Raw genomic sequence first — 20,252 nt, 5'->3', positions numbered from 1 at the left:
ATATATATATAGTTTTCGGGGCAGCGAAGAGCTGAAATAAATGGGTGAAGTTGTTGAGTTTCATCCTTCGTCTCCACTGAGAGTAGCGATATGATATATTTTGTGTTGTTCTAGAAAATAGAAAGAAGCTTTGGATGTTTTTATGATGGTTAGCGTCATTATCATTATTAACATAGTCATTATAGGACAATCAGTTTTCAATAGTTCCTACCGTTGTTGCGGGTACGCATTCTGCATTCGTTATTTATTTTTCATATTATAATGTTTTTATTGTCATCGTCGTGTTTATTCGTACATTCGCACAAACAGAAAACGGCACCCGCTTTGTGGAGATCCCAGGTATCCTCGGAATTATCCGGTTTATGGTCATTTGCTGCTCACGTTCACTTTATCATGATCACCATTATTATTATCGTCTAACTTAATAAACTTAATTAATTACACGTCATGCGTCCTTTCTTGTTCCCGTAACCGTAGCCGGTATTATGACTACTTGGGAAGAGCCGCTTGTATAATCAAATACAAACAATCATTTAGGGCATAATAAGAAATGTCGAATAGAGCTCGTTTACGACAGATAAATCGAGCCGATACAACAGGGGAGTCCCCTGAAATATGCTTAGATGCAGTACTGTTTGACAATCCAATTTGTTACCTCTGAATATATAAATTCTTGCTTGGTTGCGAGTTAAATCTCTAAAAAAGCGATCAGGAACCTTGTGTCGTGAACTACGATTCCTCACAAGAGGTGATTTTCTCAATCAACGTAAATGTTGCATTTGTTCTCTGGTCAAATTCGTTTTAAATTTTGACCACACAATATGCAAAGTGCACCATATTGCGTGCTAGCATTGCTCTCTTACGCTCGGTCTTACTATATTAGTTGTAATTATTAGTTTGTTAACTGTGACCATATAGACAGCGTTTACATTGTATAGCCAATTACATGTTGTCAGGCCGAACTTCGGGGAAGACCACAGTTAACCAATAAGATACAATAAAACAAACGTATCAAGATTTGCCTCCGTAACATAATCAAAATTCTAATAGCGACTACACTTCAATAATTGTATAGGTAATTGTGATAGCAATAGTAGTATTAGTCAAAAAGTATTCTCAGTTCGCATTCAGCAATGATTCGCATTCATTCGCGATTATTATTACTACTATTATTGTTAGCCATTATATTATCCTATATATCCTATATATTTATATACAGGGCGGGCCAAAAGTAGGCTTACAGCAGGGTATGTCGTAAGTTGACAATTGAGGAAAAATGGGCTTCCAATTATGAAAAAGTAGCTTTTTCGCTTTAATTAGATACTACTTCAATTGCAAGCAGCATACTTTTTTCACTATTAAAAACCTATTTTTTCTTAACTTTAACCTCACGTCGTGCCCAACTTTAAGTCAACCTTTACCCCACTCTGTAAATATACGATTAGTACTATTGTTTCCTTTTCTTCAGCTACCGCACAGGTCATTCTGTTCTCATCTATTTCTGTTCACGCACGGTTGCTACTGCTACAGTCCGTTAATTTCATAAAATTCGTCCGTATGCGAAGGATTCAAGTATTAGTATCGTTATCATCACCACGATTACTTCATTATTGTTGCTGTCGCCATCATTAATAATAATAATAATAATAATAATAATAATAGTAATAATTCTCATTGTCGATAATAATGTCATTGTGTGCGCATAATTGTAAAATTCTAAGCGGCACCCCGTCGTTTGTGTCCGTTTTTGTCGAGTTTTGTTTGTTGTTGCTTGTTGCTTTCTTTTCTGCTGCTAATTTTTTCTATTCTTATTGCCCAGAATTCGATTCCTATTCGTCACAGAGTTTTTTTCCAAACTCCATTTCTGAAGCCGGACTAGCAAGCAGATTACGTTCCAGTAGGCTGTTTTCATCAATAAGAATAACCAAGAAGATAAGGAGTTTTAGTAATAGTATCGAAAATGATTTAACTGTTAGATTTCGATCGACGGGCCCCCTTGGTGATCTTCCAATCGGGCGTTTTTTCCAGGAGAACCTCTAGCCCTCGTCGCGTCAACCACCGCAGTAACTTCTCCCAGAGGGCATATGCATCGGCGTATATATCGCTTGCCTCATGATTATAGCGTTCACAGTTATCGAACATAAGGACAATGTCGAAGATAACATCTCGATTCGACTTGTAGCCCATGTTGTTTAGGGAGTTCTGTATCGTCGACAGGTCCATCGGCTGAGCGATTATTTCAAAGTAATCGGGCGCGTCTTTCTTTGTCACCGGCTTGCGGAACGCAAAAGAGAGGCTATCCTTTAAAAGGTAGTTGAGCAGATCCGTGCACGCCTTATAGTCAAACCCGTGTACGTCAATGGGTTCCTGAAATGCGCCAGGAAAATGGGAAATTGAGCAATACGTTAAGCAAGCATGTGATTAAAACAATTAATCTAATAAATAATATTCCTTCAAAAAGTGATCGTTATTCGAACCACCCGGCGGAGGCTACTTGAGCACTTGAAATATAATAAAAATGGGCCGCGGTTATTTGTAGATTAAATTTAGTTAGACGTTTATAATGTTATCGATCGTGCCAATTGAGCCTACCGGGTTGTCTTCCTCCATTTGCTGCTCATCCTCTTCACAGACTGTCTTTTCGGCAGGTTCCTCTTCATTTTCAACCATTTGTGTACAATTAGAGCATGTCCACTTTGCCGTGCTTCCTTTCACGCCCGCACATTTAGGATGAAAAGTCGACGAACACCCTTTGCAAGTGACCTACATGAGAACCAGCAGAGGATACATTTCTGTTGTCAAAAAAACGAATCAGCGACATACACCGGATTATATTAACGGATTCAGTATGGTTAGGTACATAAAAACTTGAATAAATTCTCTTATAGTCCTCATGAATTTTTAAGCAAATGCTATTCTAAGTTATGCTCTTATTCTAGATTCGTACCGTCTTAGCTCCATCAGCGAATTCTTGTTGACACTTGGGGCATCGATTGTTGATGTAATCATCCAACCATTTAAATTGTTGTGTGTCGAGCAAAGGTGCCATGGAGTAATTATCGAGTAGGTCGACAAAGAGTTCAAGTAGCTGTTTACCTTCTCGATAAACCTCTGCTTCCTCCATATTGTACTGTTCGCAGTTGATGAATACTTGCATAACGTCGGATACAAACTCCGAGTTACGCTGCAAAAACATACAACAATAAGAGTGTAAATTTGATTGACACTAGGCGAGCGCAGTATTCTCAACACATTTTGATGCCGAGAGATCTTAGTGTATACTATCTCTTATAAATAGTACAACAAAAAAATGAAGCTGGCAGAATGCGAGATTCCTTTTTTATTGGATATAGATGTGTGTGTATATATATTCGTTCGAACTGGCGACTGTCTCGTTAACCTACCGTATACTTAGAGTCGTTCAGCTTGGTCTGGACTGTGCCAAAGTCCATGGGTTTCTTAATAATCCTGTGATAGTCGGGTGCATCCTTCTTGGTCACAGGCGTGAGAAATGGCCAGGCGTGATCTGACTTCTTGAGAACATCAAGGATATCGGAGCACGCCTTGTAGTCGTACGCGTCAGCTTCGGCGAATGATTTCTCCGCGTCTACGACTTCTTCCTCCTCCATCGCCTCGACCACTTCCTCTTCCTCAGCAACGCTTTCCTTTTCGTCCATCGATTCGTCATCGAGAAGTAGTATTTGACTCAGTGATTCATTCGGCACATATCCTGGTTCACATTTCTTGCGGCAGTACCAATCACCTTTAGGCCGTTTCGGTAGATCAGCACAAATCAGGTGGAATTTACGAGCGCATCCTTTGCAATCAATATGACCTCGACTTAGTAGTTCACCGCACTTCGCGCACTGATTTAGGTCAAGCTGTACATCAACCTGGTAGGAATACAAAAAAAATAAAGTAAGGAGGTTCAAAAACAAAGGTATATGTTGCATTTATCATATCGTACTATCATATCGTATAATTATCGATAAATTATATTAAATATTTCTTCTCTGGGAATATTTTCGGAAGGCTCAATAAGATGTACCTCAGCTGCTTCTTTGTCCAGTACTCGCTTACGGAGTTCTTTGAGTTCTTGGCGGTATTTTTTCGGCTCAAGGCAACAGGCAATGCAACGCCAGTCTCCTCTCGGTGCACGTTTTATATCGAGACACTCCAGGTGGAAAGACCGTGGACAAAAATCGCACAATAATAACTTCTCGTCTCTTCGGCAAACGTCGCAGTATTCATTATTCTCAATGACCTGTTGAATAAACAATATTATTATAATAAAGAGTGCAGATCGTTTTTAAGAGTTCACTGGGGCAACCTTCTACTTAAATTACTAATAAATAACAAAACTTAGCCGATTACAAAGAAAGCATTGCTGTGTATGACGTGCACCAATAACTTAATGAACTGCTACCATATTATTGCAGACATGATTATCCCCTTATTATAAAATATGTCAAATCCCATGTTCTTATTCGAGCACGAGATTGCGGACATTGTGATATGGGCTGTACTGTGGTTGTAACTTACCGGTTTTTCAGCCGGGGGTGCGGCCTCCGGCTCGGCAGATGCCGCCGTTCCGTTGGTGCGCTGTTTTTTAAGAGGGGACTCAAGCACGGTATCTGGCTCGCAATTCTTGCAAAACCAGGTTTCTTCAGGCACATCACGCAGAGCTGGTTTTAAGCATGATAGATGGAAAATTTGATCGCAACGATCGCAGCGTACCATTCGCTCAGGCTGAAAAATTATAAATTAAGGATTTAGAACTTATATATATAAGTTCTAAATCCTTAATTTATGAACGAAACTTATATATATAAGTTTCGTTCATAAATCCTCCATATATATATATATATAAATCCATATATATATAACTTATATAACACACAGTAAACTACTGTCTTACAAAAAAAAAGAAACATTTTGTAACCAAAATTATATAGATAACTAACATATAATATTGGAAGTATTTAGTGGGTGATCATTGTTATGACTGCGTGCAGTTTTTGCATATCTTTGGCTAAACAATACGTGATATTTTTTTCTACTAAGAACAATATTTCTCAACGGTAATAATTACGCAAAACAAATTGTTTTCAACGGTGTGAGGAAAAATTAAAAAAATAACTTACAGAGAGCACAAATATATTTACACTGAGTGCAGAAAATCAAATTGATTGCTAAAAGTTTCAGTATCATAATAGATAGCTTATTCATTATAAAAACACTCTACTTGAAAACATAAGATATTTAAATTATCATTTACTCACTGTGGGCTTTCCTCGACAAACTTTACATCTCGCTTGAATAAGACCCTTCTGCCATTGAATCGATGCTTCGAGCGCCGAATAGAAGAGGAACAGCTGGGAAAAGTTGGTGCAGTTGGGTAATGCTGCTTTCCAGTTTTCCATTTTAGCAGGTGTATTTTCGTCAACTTGTTCTCCAAGTGGGCCATTCAGAAATCTCGCTGGTACTGTTTCAGCAAACTCCAGCAACCGTTCGGCCATCCTCTTCACTTCGTGCTCATCTACTTTCATAATTTTGTTGGTTTGTTCTGGTGTCAGTTTCTGCATCCGGATCAGTGGCTCATCTAGTTCTGCCCGCCAGGACTGGCGACGACCACTTTCGGCCTTGAATCCACCAAGCGATGCTTGAACGGCCTTATCTTCAATATCCAACAGCAGTTCGCGAAACGTAAGATCCAGAGCCACATTGGCTTCAAGACCCAAAACATTCGAAGATTTCAGAGCTTCAGAGGGATATTTGCGACGATAGGTGTCGCGCATTGTGCGGTTCAATCTGAAATTAACAAACATTTGAGTCATTGTTATCAAGAATCAAGTTGGGGATCTACAATCACACCAGCAGCGCCAGGAATATAAACAAGGAACAAAATGTGAATATAAACACGTTTACATTACTAGACCTCATCATGTACACGGTAGACTAACTGTTTTATACAAGAGAAGTAAATCTTTATTCAGCATATCTATCTACTTTCGAACCTCTATCAACTACCGTACCCTCTTTGTAGATAACTTACTTGGATATGGGTGTTCTTTTAATAACATTTCGGAGGTAGTCCATTTCGTTGGTGATCGTTTCCTTAAGGACGGTCTCGCGTAAGCCTTTCGGAGCGAGAGCATTAACTAGAGCCTCTAATTGTTGGTGATTCTGGATGAAATAATAGCGAGGTTGCTGATCTGCGTGCACTCGACAAGTTTCCATGTTCCCACTGCAGACTAGGGTATCATCGACTGGTACCTCAATCTTCTTCTCTTCGGCATCTGCACCGCCTTCTGTCTTGACAGTGGATTTTTGTGGTGAACCAGAAACAGATTTTGTTGGTGAGGAGGACGCACTACCTTTAATCTCATTGATCTCTGGTTTTGCGTTTACACTCTTCGCAGTCCCGTTCTCCGTTGGATGCGAACCATGGGCCGCAGACGTTGGTCCGTTCTCAACTACAGACTCTTTTGATGAGGGTGCTGGCGTTCCTCCTAAAATAGGATGAAATCAATGCTTCCTATCAGTGAGGTTTTTGTTTCTAACAGCAAAAATACTACTTTCAAAAAAACTGCTGCAGCGTATTTGAAAAAGAGGTATCTGACTGTTTGGAACTTCACATCCTACACCTTTTATTGACCTTCTCAATTGTGAATTTACAGCATTTCAGATTTTTGAGAGGTTGCCAAAGTGCTTAAGTTAGTCTCTCAAAAACTTGTTCATTAGTAACTTTGGACAAGTATCCTATAAGGAATGTCACTGTTACAGGAGCCATTCGTTTCTTTAATATGTTGGCGTATTACCGCGAATCTAAACAATGTACTCACTCTTAATAGTTTATCACACACATTATGACTACTGCGCCACTTACCTTCTATGCAGGGGGCTTCAACACAAGCGAGCGTCTCGACTACGATAGCAGGCACCGAGTGCATCACATTATAGATTCGATGAGCACGATCCTCCCCAAGACACGATAAGCCAAACCGATACCACACTTTGTTGATTTGAGTTTCCGTTGTAGTGATCCTCTGTTCCAGCTCGCGCCGTGGCATCTCCGGGAGATCATCTATAATATAGTACACACAATTACATTCACTTGTATCATAATATTTGTTTGCACATATACAGAATAAAGAAAAACTATCTCTGTCTATGCTTTATCAAGTCATTCGAAACAAAAGAGGGCGTTTCAAAAAGAAAACTTACATCTCCAGTTTTTCCGTTTCTTCTCATCCTCATTTGTTTTTCGCACCTCTTCGGTATTTTTACTGTCTTCTCCCTCTTCGGTGGGGTTATTCCCCCCCTTTTCTTTCTTGATGCCCTTTTCTTCGTCCTCCAACAATTTCTTTCTCCATAAAAGCTTCTTCAGTTGGACTTTGAGTTCGACACAGCGATCGAGGCCATCCTCGATTGTCTCTCGGAATAACTCTAATGTGAGTAGCTGGTCTACAAGACACCGTACAACCTGCAATGAAGTAAACAAGTTTTTGTGACCCTGTTACTACAAGTTTTTACGTGAAGATATTATGTCGCCTAATTTACCAGTTTGGTTGTTACATTCAAATTGTTGCATGAATCAGTAATTAAAGAAAAAAAAAGAGTATTTCCAGTAAAAGCTTGTTGTTTCAGAAGTTTATGTGTAGTAAAAAGGTGTGAAAGATATGAAAATAAGTACACACGTTGATATCTGTAAAAAGTAACTTGGTACAAACCTTGATTTTTTCAAGAACATTGAGACCTGCAATTGAGCCCCGCTCTAACTTCTCCATCACGTCGGGGTTTTCGCAAACAAATTTGAAGCCCGGATCTTCTTTGGGTGTGAATCCTTGATGACAATGTATCCGGTCCCGAAGGTCCACTCCTGGAGCTCCGCTCGCCTGCACATGCAGCAACGTACGCCAATATTAGACCTACTGTATTAAAGTTAAGCAACTCTATTCCGCGTTGTAAATGAATCTTCATTGAAGTTTAAATTTTGGCCTTTGAAACTCTTCTACCTTAAGATGCCATCGAAGCATATCACTGTACGTGAAGGAATCCAGAGGAGCTGTATGGAACATGAACCCAAATGTGTCTCTAAACTCCCTCCCGGCTGCAGCTGCTTTTTCTTGAGCCTGAATGACCGATTTATCGCTCTCATCGTTGTCATGCCTGAAAAAAAGACAAATCCGAACCCGTTGAGCGAACCCCCTAAATCACTCATTACGCACTGGAATTAAATACTTCGTATGAATATGAAGCTATGTTTGGCTATAATTATGTGTGAAAACCGTGCTGCTTTAAAATAGCGTAATACTTGATCAAAATACAGGGATGTGTGTTTGACTTACTTAACATTGTAGTCAATGGTCCAATCCTTATCTTGCAACCGTACGATGCACCCGAGAAGGATCTGAACAACATTGACAAGCAGGCCCATTGGGTCATTTTCTGTAAAGGCCCGTTCAAGGATGTCGAAGGAAACACCTTGTGGAAAGTAGTCTTTCACACCTAACTCCGAGGAATAGGCACTCATAAATTCGAGGATGCACATAAGATCACCCAAACCCTCGGATGGGATCTTGCAGTTGAATTCGGGTAGCGTGGGCAGTGCCTTTAGGTTAGGAATTGAAAGATCATCATGCAAAGCCTATAAACAGAAAATAACCGACGTGAATACGTAATCTCTGCATACAAGTCAAGTGAATAGATTTTACTGTTTAAAATGTGCTCTGTTAAACATTGCTGAAACCCTCCAGAAATGATAAGCCCTACACGACATTAGCTATATAGGCCAGTTGCACGTGGCACGCAGTGTAAACCGTTTCGAATATATTAAGGATCGGTTTATAATGGTATTCACCTCACGGTTGCCTAAATGTTCAATATTAATAGAAATTCACAAACAAAAAAACCTCTTCTTCTGTAAGTCATTTTACAGACATATTTTTACCTTGGCCTGTTCTTTAGCTTCGCGTTCGAGTCGCCGCTTTTCTTTGAGCTTCTCCGCGAGTTTTCGCTTGTATGCCTGTTTGCGGGCCTCTCGTTCCTCTTCGGTCAATATGACCGGCTTCCGTCCTCGCCGTTTAGGAGTAAGACCAGCTCCGGGTTGCAAACCATCGCCAATTCTTGGTGCTTGTGGGCCACTTGGTGGTACCAAATGACTAACTGCGTTGGTCGGAAAAAGCGATGCAAACGGATTCGCTTGAAAGAAGGGATGATTTGCTGCAGGAATAAATTGATGCGGTGGTAAGGGGTTGTGGTTTGATGAAGTAGGATTGCTTGGCACTACGCTAATACTTAGTGCGCTAGCAATCGAAGGGGGTAACGAGATACCAAGGGCAGCGGCAAGTCCATTTTGTTGCAGCTGAAAGAGACTGTTGAGCTGCTCCATAGAAGGACGGGGATATTTGGGTTTTGGTCCCCTTTTCTTCGGTTCTCTCGGTGGCTTTGGCTCTTTCGGTTCTCTTGGCTGCTTTGGTTCCTTTGCTGGCTTTGCTTCTTTTTGTGGTCTAGGAAGTACTTCGACAGCATCAGGTTTCGTCTTGGAGCGTTCAGCAGCAGCCTTGAAAAACTCTTTGAATTTTTCGAGGCTCCGATTTTTAGCTGTCTTAGGCCTGCGCTCCTCATAGAGACTGGAATCAACCTCTTTGTATGACTTCGCAGGCGTACTGCGAGCCGACTTTCGGGGCGAACGCCCCGATGATGCAGGATCCACAATAATCACGTCATCTGAAGTAAGAAAAGCGTTGTTATATTTGAATTTCTATTTAAGGACCGCATCACTCCCAAAAAACAGGTATAAATAGGACTGACGTCTCAATGTATGAGATATGTTTCCGTCAAGTGTTAAGCTGATGGCTTTGATTTTAATATAGAAAACGTTATTACAAAGTCAGTATTTACTCTCTGCAAACAAATTTTTACACGATTCTTTCTCTTTAACACCAAACCAATGAATTATTAATTACCATCGTTGTCATCATCGAGAACTACGACTCCATCATCCATTCGCATTTTTTTGCTGTCAATGAGTTCCGTAACGGCCGGTTCTATATTGTTGTCTAGCGCCGCCCGCTTCTTGAGCTCGTTATTAATGAGTTTTTCTTCGCGTTTCGTCTGGTTGAGTCGAACTGCCGTATTGTTTGCGGCACTCTTTCGTTGTGGTTTGACAGCCTTGATGACGGGTGGATCCTGCACTTCGCGGGCCTTCACTGTCGGCGGTGGTTCGTAGTCGTCTTCGCCGTCATTGCTATCATTGACTAAGCTAATTGTCACCTTGTCTGTGCCATTGGTAATGATCGCGCATTCGGAACCCCCGCCGTTCATGTGCTTCACCGGTGGCTCGTTGACGTTAGTCCCGTTGTCTCGATTGTACGCCACGGTTGGTGTCGTTGATAGCCCGTTGTTCGTACGGTCAGAACAGGGTGACTTACTGCTGCAAAGCGGCTGAACTGGTAAATTTTCCTCGTCAGAATCCTTTCGAGCCGATGATGATGTGGGAGATTTCCTATAGATCGTGTTTATCGGCGCGGAAAGTCAAAAAAAGAGTAGAATATGAAGGCCCAGGTTCATTATTACTTCTGTACACTTTAAGCTTCAGGTTTGCATGCACTTAAAAATATAGAATAATAGGTCACAAGGCTACTTAACTAGTGAAAGAGACTGAGGCAGCAAAAAATTAATATTCGGCTTACGTTGAACCTACGACGTGGCCTAAATGTGGCTTGAAATGGGTCTAAAAATATACTAATCTAGTACTCCATTCGTTATTTTGAATTTTTTGGAGTTGGAAGCACAACCCACACTGAAAAATATATTTTTGTGATCAAGCTCTTGTTTACTAACTTTATATTCTCTAGAACGGCTCTTTTTTATAATGTCTCTAAAGCCGGTAGATTCATGCCGGCTATGGAGTCATTATACGAAAAACCGAGAGTTATCTAGAAAAAAAAATATAATTATTTCTCATCAATTATCCTTTCTCATAGAGCTAAAAATAGATTGATGTAAGTAACTCATTAAAACTGTATTGACAAAACGTACACGTAAGCTAAAAAATGGTAACTATTTTGATAAATACTATTTTTGTTTACGATTTAATTTTTTGAAAACTCCCGAGCATGAATTATTTTGGTGCCATATTTGCTTTAGCATAACAAATGATACCGACATCACCTCAGAAATATAAGCATTTTTTTTATTACTGCTAGTCTCGGGTAATCGTATTACCGTTTCAATGCATCGAAAGTTATAACTTGGTTTTGATATCCTGAAGTCATTTTTTTGCTGTACGGTCGTTGATTACCTTTGATTTGGTTTTTAGAAGTGGGTTATTACAGATATAGCTAACTTGAAGCGAAGCTCGCTTCCAATCGTTATCGATTTATCGATCATGCGTATGCATAGCTGGTATTTCCCTTTTTAGGATAACGGTTTCCCACCTTAACAAACTCTGACACATGCCGATAGACAACACAGAGTTAATTTAGTCTGACACCCACTAAAATTTGAAGGGCAACAAACCGGAGATTACTGTGCTCACCATTAAAGTAGTCACATTCCAACCGCATCGATAATTATTATATCATATATTATCAAACATTGAAAAAGTCTCCCCTTTAGAATTAACTCTGCTGTGCACATGTATATAATCACTATGCAGCTAATAGAATCCCACTTCAACCAAACTTCGATCGTACCTAAATCCTTCATCGTCAACTGCTGCACAACGCAGAGTCAAAGTTTCAGTCGTTGTTAGTATGGCCACAACCAGCGACTCAAAGGCAGAGCGCACGCCAGTTGGGGGATAATATGTTCAACAGACATAACCAGATTTTTTTGTGTGTGTATATGCTTTTCTCTGTAACGATTGTCTGTCTGTTTGGCGATGTGTGCCGGTCTGTATGTCTGACTCAGAGCAAAACAAGAACGCTGAAGCATCGAAATGCCAGCTGGCTCCGCCTGCTATCAAAGAGTCCCTAGCGCAAAAGCGATGACTGACTACCAGCACAGTGCTTGTGGTAAAGTCCTGATGCACCATAAACGCAGCCGTTACCGCCCTCGCTGCCGCTGGCAACAAGTCGGCGGGTTTAAAAGGACGCCAGCATTTGCCAACCATTAAAAGTAGATAGATTGAAAGGAAGGGCGAGGAGCCGCTATAGGCGCACCTTCACACATACACTCTGACATAGAGTCTACAGAGACCGGCAAAGACAAACCCATCGCATACTACAGACAATAAATAGCATTGCGAAGTTCAGCAAGAGAAGAAACTGCCAAGAGTTGTTGTAGGAAAGCTGTGCACGGAGATTCGGGAATAATCCATCCACTTTGAACTAACCTATGGAAGAGGCGGGAAAGGGGATAGAATTGAGTACCAGTCACGACTCCCAGTACCGACCATGCACAGACACTGTAGATATTTTTAGTAGAAGAAGAAAGACAATGCTTTTATTATAAAAAGCGTTTTTTAGCTCAAACGCGAAATAACTAAGCGAAACGGCGTGTCTGTATATATTTAAGCCTGGTTACATGTCAATAAAAAACGACTGCTATGTAAACTGGGACTAAGTCCCAGTTTACATGGTGACTAGACCAAATAGTGACTTTGGGAAGCACAAACAGGCTCAGATGAGTCCATGGAATACATCTATCTAGCAATTCTCTAAATGCTAAATAACGTCAACAGACATGCGTCCTGTTACACACTAGATGATTGCTTCGTCCATATAAAGGCAACCAGCTATTACTTTATAATGCGGTCTAAATGTTCTAACACCGGTTAGGTATACCCCCTCATCTTGTTTTGCAAATATATAAGATTATTGCAAATAGCTAACGAGAGTCGTCTAGAAGATATTGAAATGAATGTGTGAAGAACTAGGTAAAACGATCGGGCAACCCGAACATATTAACACTCTTCGTTACCAACGAACCATTCCGGTGTCTTTTGGCAGTTTCGACCGCCGATATGTGCACCATATGTGAATTCAGTCAGACAATTATGATCCGTAAAATACATATCGTTTATTGAACCGAACGTTAACCATCAATTGGTTATTTCCTTGCTGCGTGCCATTTACACAAATCAGACTGAAAGTCACACACAGTAGGACAAGCCGAGTTGCGTCTCCTTGTGTTGTGCGAAACCACAGTACAACGCGCGAGTATCCGCGATGCCTCAATCACATTGGGGGATGCTCTTGTTTCTCTATATGTTTGTGTGAACATTGCCCTATTCTTGTCTGACCCAGCACACGATTTTCCCATTTATATCAAATGCTTTACATCATGGCATTTGATATTTAGCATGATTTTATCATGCTTCTATTCTTTTTCTTCATCACAGCCTATACAGCCACACATACACATACTAAAGTGTTATTTTAACTCCGCAATTACGCACTTTCCTGAGAGAAAGCTCAGCGTTGCTAGCATAAACAACTTATGAACCAAACCTCAGCGAACGAAGATGGGAATTCAATGGATCAATGGCTGCTCGAATGAATCAACGAGCGTCATTTTCCTCCGTAATCAGGATTTCCCGATAAGTATAGAGGGTACACGAATCCGTGAGAATTCACAGCTACAGCAAGAGACACCGATAAAAATAAACAAACCAACTAATAAACACACTTATACACAAAGCACTTCTGCTATTACTAGTAGCAGTAGTTGAAGTAATAATCAGAGTTTTTTGCGAGTGTTGTCATGTGGACGACAACCACCTCTTGATCAACTATAAACACTACGTCATTTTTCTACTAATGCTATCATTTCTAGTATGCGCTCCATGAATCGTACTGTGCTCCTGTTTCCGTCGTTTTGGTAGTATAATAAGGGTAGTGTAACAATACACTGACGACGCTCCGAAAACGCTACTGTTTCGCTGGTTGCCGCCACTCAGTTGATCTTAGCAGTGGTGGCTAGCGACGTCTGCGTTAGCGCGATGCTTAGAGCAGTCGTGGCTAAAGCGCGTTGCCCACGGCAGCAGCACAAGCATCAATGATGACGGCGGCCACAGCAGCAGCAACAAAAATAGCAAAAGCAAAATCGGCTCTTCGTTTGCGGCTGCTCGTGCTACTGCTGCAACTGCCGCAAACACAACAACAGCTCTTCACCGTTGCGTCCATACAGACACATTAAGCAAGCGTCAACAGCGTCGTCGGCGTTGTCGTACCCTCGACGGTGCGGCGTTTCTCTATTCCATTTGCTCTACCAGCTGCTGGCTTGTCGCCTGCTGCGCCGTTGTTTTCTCCTTTAGCGAAACAAAGGAGACAACAACATTAACAATAACAAAGATAACAGCATCAAGAATTGTGTGTTTGGTCTTCTCTCTTTCGTTCACTCGCTGCATTCATACAAACAAAGGCGCAGTACAGACATATACGCATAACGATACACATAGAAACGACCGAACAGACATCCACGGACGCAGCAAACACATGACGGCCAAGCGTACTTACATACTCTCGTTTGCCCACGAACACACACACACACACACAAACACACATACGCACACATACATACACAGGCACTTGCACACACAAACACACGCAGCCACAAGAATACCGAGACAGACAAGTCTTATATATGGCTAGAGATAGATACACAGAATACGCTCAACGCTCACTATTGCTGCCCTGAATGGTAAAGCTGCCCAGAAAAGTAGTAAGACCATCAGCTATTATAAATAGAAGATCAATATGAACGCCTACCGACCTTCCCAGAGCACACCTTACTAATGGTAGCAATCATATGGACTAACTACAATACAGAACAAGTTAATACAGCATAAGTTCTATATTTTGCGAGGATATAACGACGACAATGAACGGCAAAAACAACGAATTCAGCAGCAGCAGCAGCAGCAGCAGCAGCAGCAACAACAACAACAACAACAACAACAACAACAACAACAAGCAGCGACAACGAATTTAGCTCGTACTGCCCCCACCCCACCCCCCTTTGCTCTTACAATTGCAGACTTCACTCAACTCAAGCACATGAGGTATGATGACACGCTATATCTAACTCGCATATACACGAGCACAGGAATACACAATACACAGGAGAGGACTTACTGAAGGTGAATGTCGTGGTGGCGATAATATGCCGCAATCAGAAAACCCACGGTGCCTTATTTGATATACTGTTGGCTCAGAACGGCTAATACTGCTAAACGTTTACCGATCTAATAAAAACAGACGCATTCAAATCGTTTACGCATAATAATAATAATAGCAGCAATAGCAATAACAAACGAACTGCAGTGATCTGTTCTTGCTGCTTCTGCTCAGGCATAAGCCGTATAGACACGGACCTATGTACGAGAACTGCGTGTGTGAGGCGTTCGACGTCAACCGCTCGATGCTCATACATTTACAAATGGCGATTACACAACAGTTCATGCACGATGTATATACGCGATTATGCAACGATAGCTATAGGCAACCGCGACGCTTGTCGTGAGCTTATTTGAACTATAAATGTTGTTGTTGTTGTCGTTTCTTCCTGATGTTTCCACTGTTTTTAGAACTACTGTTGTAACAGCTGTCGTCGGCGTTGCGATTTTTTTAGGCCTTCTGTTTTCACTTTTGTTACCGTTATAGTTGTCATTGTTAATGAGCGAGCTTTACTTTAACATATAGAAGGATCGACACCGGATCAGACTCCTAACTCTGTGTCCTGGGCAGTCGCTGACGAAGAGACAATCCGTACTTTTAAATTCCCTAATTTTTTTAAAGCTTTAACGACTGGAGTATCCCTATCCGATTGGTTGGGTGTCATTACAACTCATATAAAGCACGAGTACGTCACAACTTACTGGCTAAACCCAACAAAATTTTAATGAGCTGAGTGTTATGCTCGCGATATTCTTCCCCGTCAAACACTTTGAAGTTTCTGCTGGCACCACGTATCACCTCAGCAGTCCTTAAAATGTTTGCGTACGTTATTAGACCTAAGCGTTTTATAATGTAAGACAGACAGGGTCCACGATGCGCCAAAACACCGTGATGCCTCCACCGTCGACTGTCCCAACGCGTGCAGTAGTGCAGCCGTCGCAGAAATAGCCGCCCGGGTGTCGTTCGGCAGTTTGCCAGTGATCGGCAGCTGCCGTACTGGAACTAGTCGCTGTCTCGGGCAGTAACGTGCGTCCTCTTCGGTCGCCGCGAGCGTTGCCGCCGCTACTCCATCCGACGAATAGATGAGTAACTGCTTCTTGACTCTTCCCCACGCTGTTCTAGTCTGCTGCAGCTGCTGTTGCTGCCACAGCGATTGATGCTATAGACAGAGACAGTAGCGACAACAGTCTGCAAACGACAGCTATAGCGCTGACGGCGGAACTAACGAAACGATGGTAACAGTAGTAGTCGGCACATCACGGCTGTGAAGCAGCCGACTGAGAGTTTACTGCACCCCACCAAAGCCTCAGAAGTAAGTATATAGTAACGAATGAACGAATGACCGAAAAAAATGAACCTTCACGCACTCAAACATACACACAGGCAACAGCTAGAACTGATCGAAGATGTGTCCACACTTCTGTGCCTTCAAAACAGACTATAATCAAGGAAGATCAAACGAAAACTAACCCTTACTAGAAACTTCGGTCGAACAACTGCTTCCACCGAAATCTCTAGTACTAGTGAATAGTCTGCTGCAATCGTCGCTGGCAAAGCAGCACCTAAAGTACAGTCACTACAACATTGTACGATAGCTTGATAATCGGTTTAGATACGATATATACAGGCAACGCGCACCCTATTGCGATACGATTAGTCGCTAGTTTGAGGTGACGCTCACAGAGGGACTCGCTTGCTCGTTCGCTCATTCACTCACAACGACATCGTCGGAGACACACTGCGGCGGCTAGAAACGACGCACGCGTTCATTCATAACGACTGCTCTGGCCGCTTACGGCCTCATATATATCTATACGACGAAACAGAAAATGGCGTGTGTATATCTCGATGTCTGGCTTTCTATGTGTATGGGTGTACGCATGTACAAACAGAACCTCCCCGCCGAATCGTTGACCCGGCGAGCAAACGAAGGAACTAAACACCAGAGTACGCTATAGCACAAACGTCCTGCGCTGCCTATTCAATTAGGGTAAAATCACGAATGTAGAGAGATAGCACACTGCAGCTGTCTAACTTTAGATGCAGGGATACACACATCTCTATATACGGTTGATTATTTGCTAACAGATTAATGTACACGTTTAACAAACGCAGGAGATTTACGAAAAGCAATCTTTTTTTTGCTTGATTTACTACCCCTACTAGGGAATATCTGCAGCACAACAACAAGGCGCTGCGAAGACGACAGAAACTGCTGCGCAAAGAGATGAACGGTGACAAATGATGCGTTAGGGGAGACAGAGACAATACAGTATTATTAGTGGGAGAGATCGAAAGTTTCGATCGATGCGGGATGAGTAAACGCTTCGCTCAGGTTCGCTCGGGAAAAGTTACACTTAGTTCTTCCACTCAGTTACTGATCACACGAAAACCTATTCCACATGCACCAATACTATAACTATCACTAGTCGACCGCACAGATTAAATCTAGCGAACAGCCTATCCAACGAAGCGACGGCCTCGTTGTCAATAATGGCGTTAGCCATTGCTATCCTACGGCAAAACCCATTGACTTAACATGTATGTATGTACCAAAGGCGAAGCGCGGTAGAGCAGAAGCGTATCAAAATGCCGCCGCAACACGACTGTTGTCTAGACTACGCTGGGACCAGTTACCGACTAGCAACAGTCAGGAGCAGTAGCAGCAGCATCCGAGTTTTAGCTGCTGGACCAGGTTGCTGTTCGTAAAACCACGAAACAATGAACAGCAGCAGCCCAAGTAGCAACGAGAGCCCGACGAACGACCCACTCACAAGTCACCAGACCACTGCCTCACTATTGCATAGGTTCAGTGTGCAATTACGAGATGGATAGGGACTAAAGGCAGGCCGTCTGGCCGTTTACTGGTTGGCTACTTGTACGTTTCACTGCTGTTGCTGCTGCTGCTCGCTATTGAGAGTTGACGGCAGCGGAGCTAGCGCCACTCCGCGAGTAAAGAGAACGCCGGGCCAGGACAGAGAAACGAAGCTGAGAGGTGGTGGGCCAGCGAGCAGAGCGGGCTAAACTGCCTCATCTTCGATCATCGCCAAAACTCCGGCCATTGCTACCGCTCACAGCAGTAGAGGGAGAAGGTAAATCGTCGTATTGTCACGAGCTTCGGCCGGGCAATGGCAGCTGGTGATGGTGATGATCATAATGATGAATGCAGAGTTTATTAATTGCAATCTGTATCTGTTTTAAATAGCGACAGAACAGAACTACGAAGGTTCTAATGGAGTTTGAGTCACCGATCTGGTTATGTCTTAATAGCTACTATTATTGTAGCTCGTTAGAATAGATCAGTTTCTAAGACTTCTGATACCGAAATTCTGGGAGAAACAGATGCGTAAAGGAGCTGTGCTCTATTTTTTTCTGATCAAAGTACGTGGATAGTTCTTTGCAGATGTCATTAGAAATTGAAATTAAAAAAATTAAAAAGTACCGTTTTTTCCTTTTTGGGTTCTTTCTTAATCATCGTGGGCCTACGGCGATCAATTGTCATTGAAGGGCTCTTATAGCTTTCCAATACGGGATATTATCCAGATTGAACTTCAATTGAGCATGCATATTTTGGACAGACACAGGTTACGACGATGGAGGTCGTAATAACGGTTTAGTAACGGTTTCAATGCGCGCGCTTTCGTCTATGTCATCTGCATAAATTAAAAAGCAATGAATAAGGAATGATATATATATCAACCCTGAAAAATACAGACACCGATAGCCCTGGTATCCATAGATAAATGTGTAACCAACGTTTGCGCTGTTAATCCAATTTTACTTACCAAAAGTCTGTAATTTTGGCACATCCTTTCACTGCCGAACTGGACGATAGCCCGTTCGATCTTCGTTTTGGGGTGGTTGTTGCCTTGGGATTAGCACCAGCTGTAGTAATTCCACTACTTGCACTTTCGGAAACAATTGTGCTAGAAGAAATCAGCTCCAGACCGAGACACTCGTCCTCCATGATAATATATATATAATATATGTCTGTTGCAATTTGTTTCGAGTTGAATCGACAATCAACTCTTTCGCCGAGTTGCCCGAGGACACGCAAACATTCGCCCCCCAAAATCTTCCTGTCTAGTGTCGCGCTCAGTTGTTCCGCGATAAGCACGAACCACAAACAGGAGCTTTCACAAGCACAATACACTGCTGTGCGTCTGTAACACAAAAACGATATACACCAGAATTGAACTTAACTGTCAAACGACTATGCACGCTTTCAACTATTGCGAACGGCGCAGCAGCCGCAGTCAGCCGGTCAATATAGTTCATCTATAATACATAATCTAGAACACGTAAACATTCGTCGTCTGGAACAATTTTGTTGGATTTCGTCGTCATTTATTTGAGAGGTTACAGACCACACCAAAGCAACACAAATGTTGCCGCACTATTAAAGCAATAAAGAATATACAAACATACAGTTACATACAGGTCAACGCGCATTCGTTTCTTGAGCCGATTTACCGTTCATAAAGTTCGCTGCTCCCACTTTAGCGCGCCAGTCTCAAGTACGCTATAACGACGACTAACAGAGATTTCCGCACTGCCATGGACAATCAGAAATGAGGCGATTGGCTTTTTCAGTTGTAGAATTTTGCAGATTCCGGCCGAGCTTTTGTTGCAGAGTTGCGTCTGAGAACACTGACTCACACACACATACACACGCGAGTAGAAGCCAAACTTTAGAAGTCTACAAATTAAACGTGAAGAGTAACAGCAGCAACTGTAGCGAAAAGTGGTGTTATTTGCGACCACTTATGTTGTATTAACGGGGTACCACCGTACATTAAGTTGTAAACGTAGCCTAAAACACTGCATCTATTGATCCATTTCACCGGCGTTTTATGATATACGTGGTAATATCGTTGAAATGAATGGGTTTTGGTAGCGTTTTTTCACTGTACGGCCAGGCAGCTGCTAAGGTTTGTGATGTGCCTGTGTGTGTATGTGTTTATATCCATATTTCAGGACAGTCTGATGATGGTCGAAGAGGCTGCACGCGGCGCTGGCGACCAAATTCTGGCGCCAAAACAGCCGGTTGACTTTCCCAGCGCGCACCAATTTTCGGCTGCTTTTGTTGACCAACGAATAACATCTTTCTCTCATACACCAGGG

At 42.1% G+C, this 20,252-nt stretch overlaps 1 protein-coding gene across 12 annotated transcripts; it reads right to left on the bottom strand.

Moving 5' to 3' along the window:
• Positions 1-1,728: 1,728 nt before the first annotated feature.
• Positions 1,729-20,198, bottom strand: LOC111246721 (bromodomain adjacent to zinc finger domain protein 1A-like). 12 transcript variants are annotated; one of them, XM_022796779.2, is made up of 17 exons: positions 19,567-20,198; positions 18,914-19,291; positions 9,972-10,510; positions 8,954-9,732; positions 8,352-8,650; positions 8,019-8,172; positions 7,734-7,898; positions 7,228-7,486; positions 6,890-7,087; positions 6,056-6,512; positions 5,283-5,811; positions 4,543-4,749; positions 4,049-4,264; positions 3,405-3,893; positions 2,948-3,184; positions 2,593-2,763; positions 1,729-2,367 (listed from the first exon to the last, which is right to left on the bottom strand). In XM_022796779.2, exons 1-17 carry the CDS (start codon positions 19,578-19,580, stop codon positions 1,966-1,968), a joined length of 5,493 nt encoding a protein of 1,830 aa, XP_022652514.1. In that variant the 5' UTR covers positions 19,581-20,198; the 3' UTR covers positions 1,729-1,965. The 12 variants fall into 12 exon arrangements, with proteins under 12 accessions (XP_022652514.1, XP_086841881.1, XP_022652516.2 ...); XM_086985755.1 differs by having other exon boundaries at positions 19,602-20,198; XM_022796781.2 differs by lacking the exons at positions 18,914-19,291; positions 19,567-20,198 and adding exons at positions 11,233-11,308; positions 11,546-11,685.
• Between the last annotated feature and the right edge of the window lie 54 nt (positions 20,199-20,252).

Source organism: Varroa destructor, unplaced genomic scaffold (assembly GCF_002443255.2).
Source record: "Varroa destructor unplaced genomic scaffold, Vdes_3.0 BEIS01000003.1, whole genome shotgun sequence".
Classification (NCBI taxonomy): domain Eukaryota; kingdom Metazoa; phylum Arthropoda; class Arachnida; order Mesostigmata; family Varroidae; genus Varroa; species Varroa destructor.
The sequence above is the reverse complement of the archived record's forward strand: the minus strand, read 5'-3'. Positions and strand labels throughout refer to the sequence as shown.

Bases quoted from the DNA above. Each gene is read 5' to 3' on its own strand.
- LOC111246721 (XM_022796779.2), bottom strand. The intron at 7,487-7,733 runs GTTTGTACCAAG...ACTTCATTGCAG, and splicing joins ATGTTCTTGAAAAAATCAAG to GTTGTACGGTGTCTTGTAGA. The intron at 2,368-2,592 runs GTAGGCTCAATT...GGCGCATTTCAG, and splicing joins AAATGGAGGAAGACAACCCG to GAACCCATTGACGTACACGG.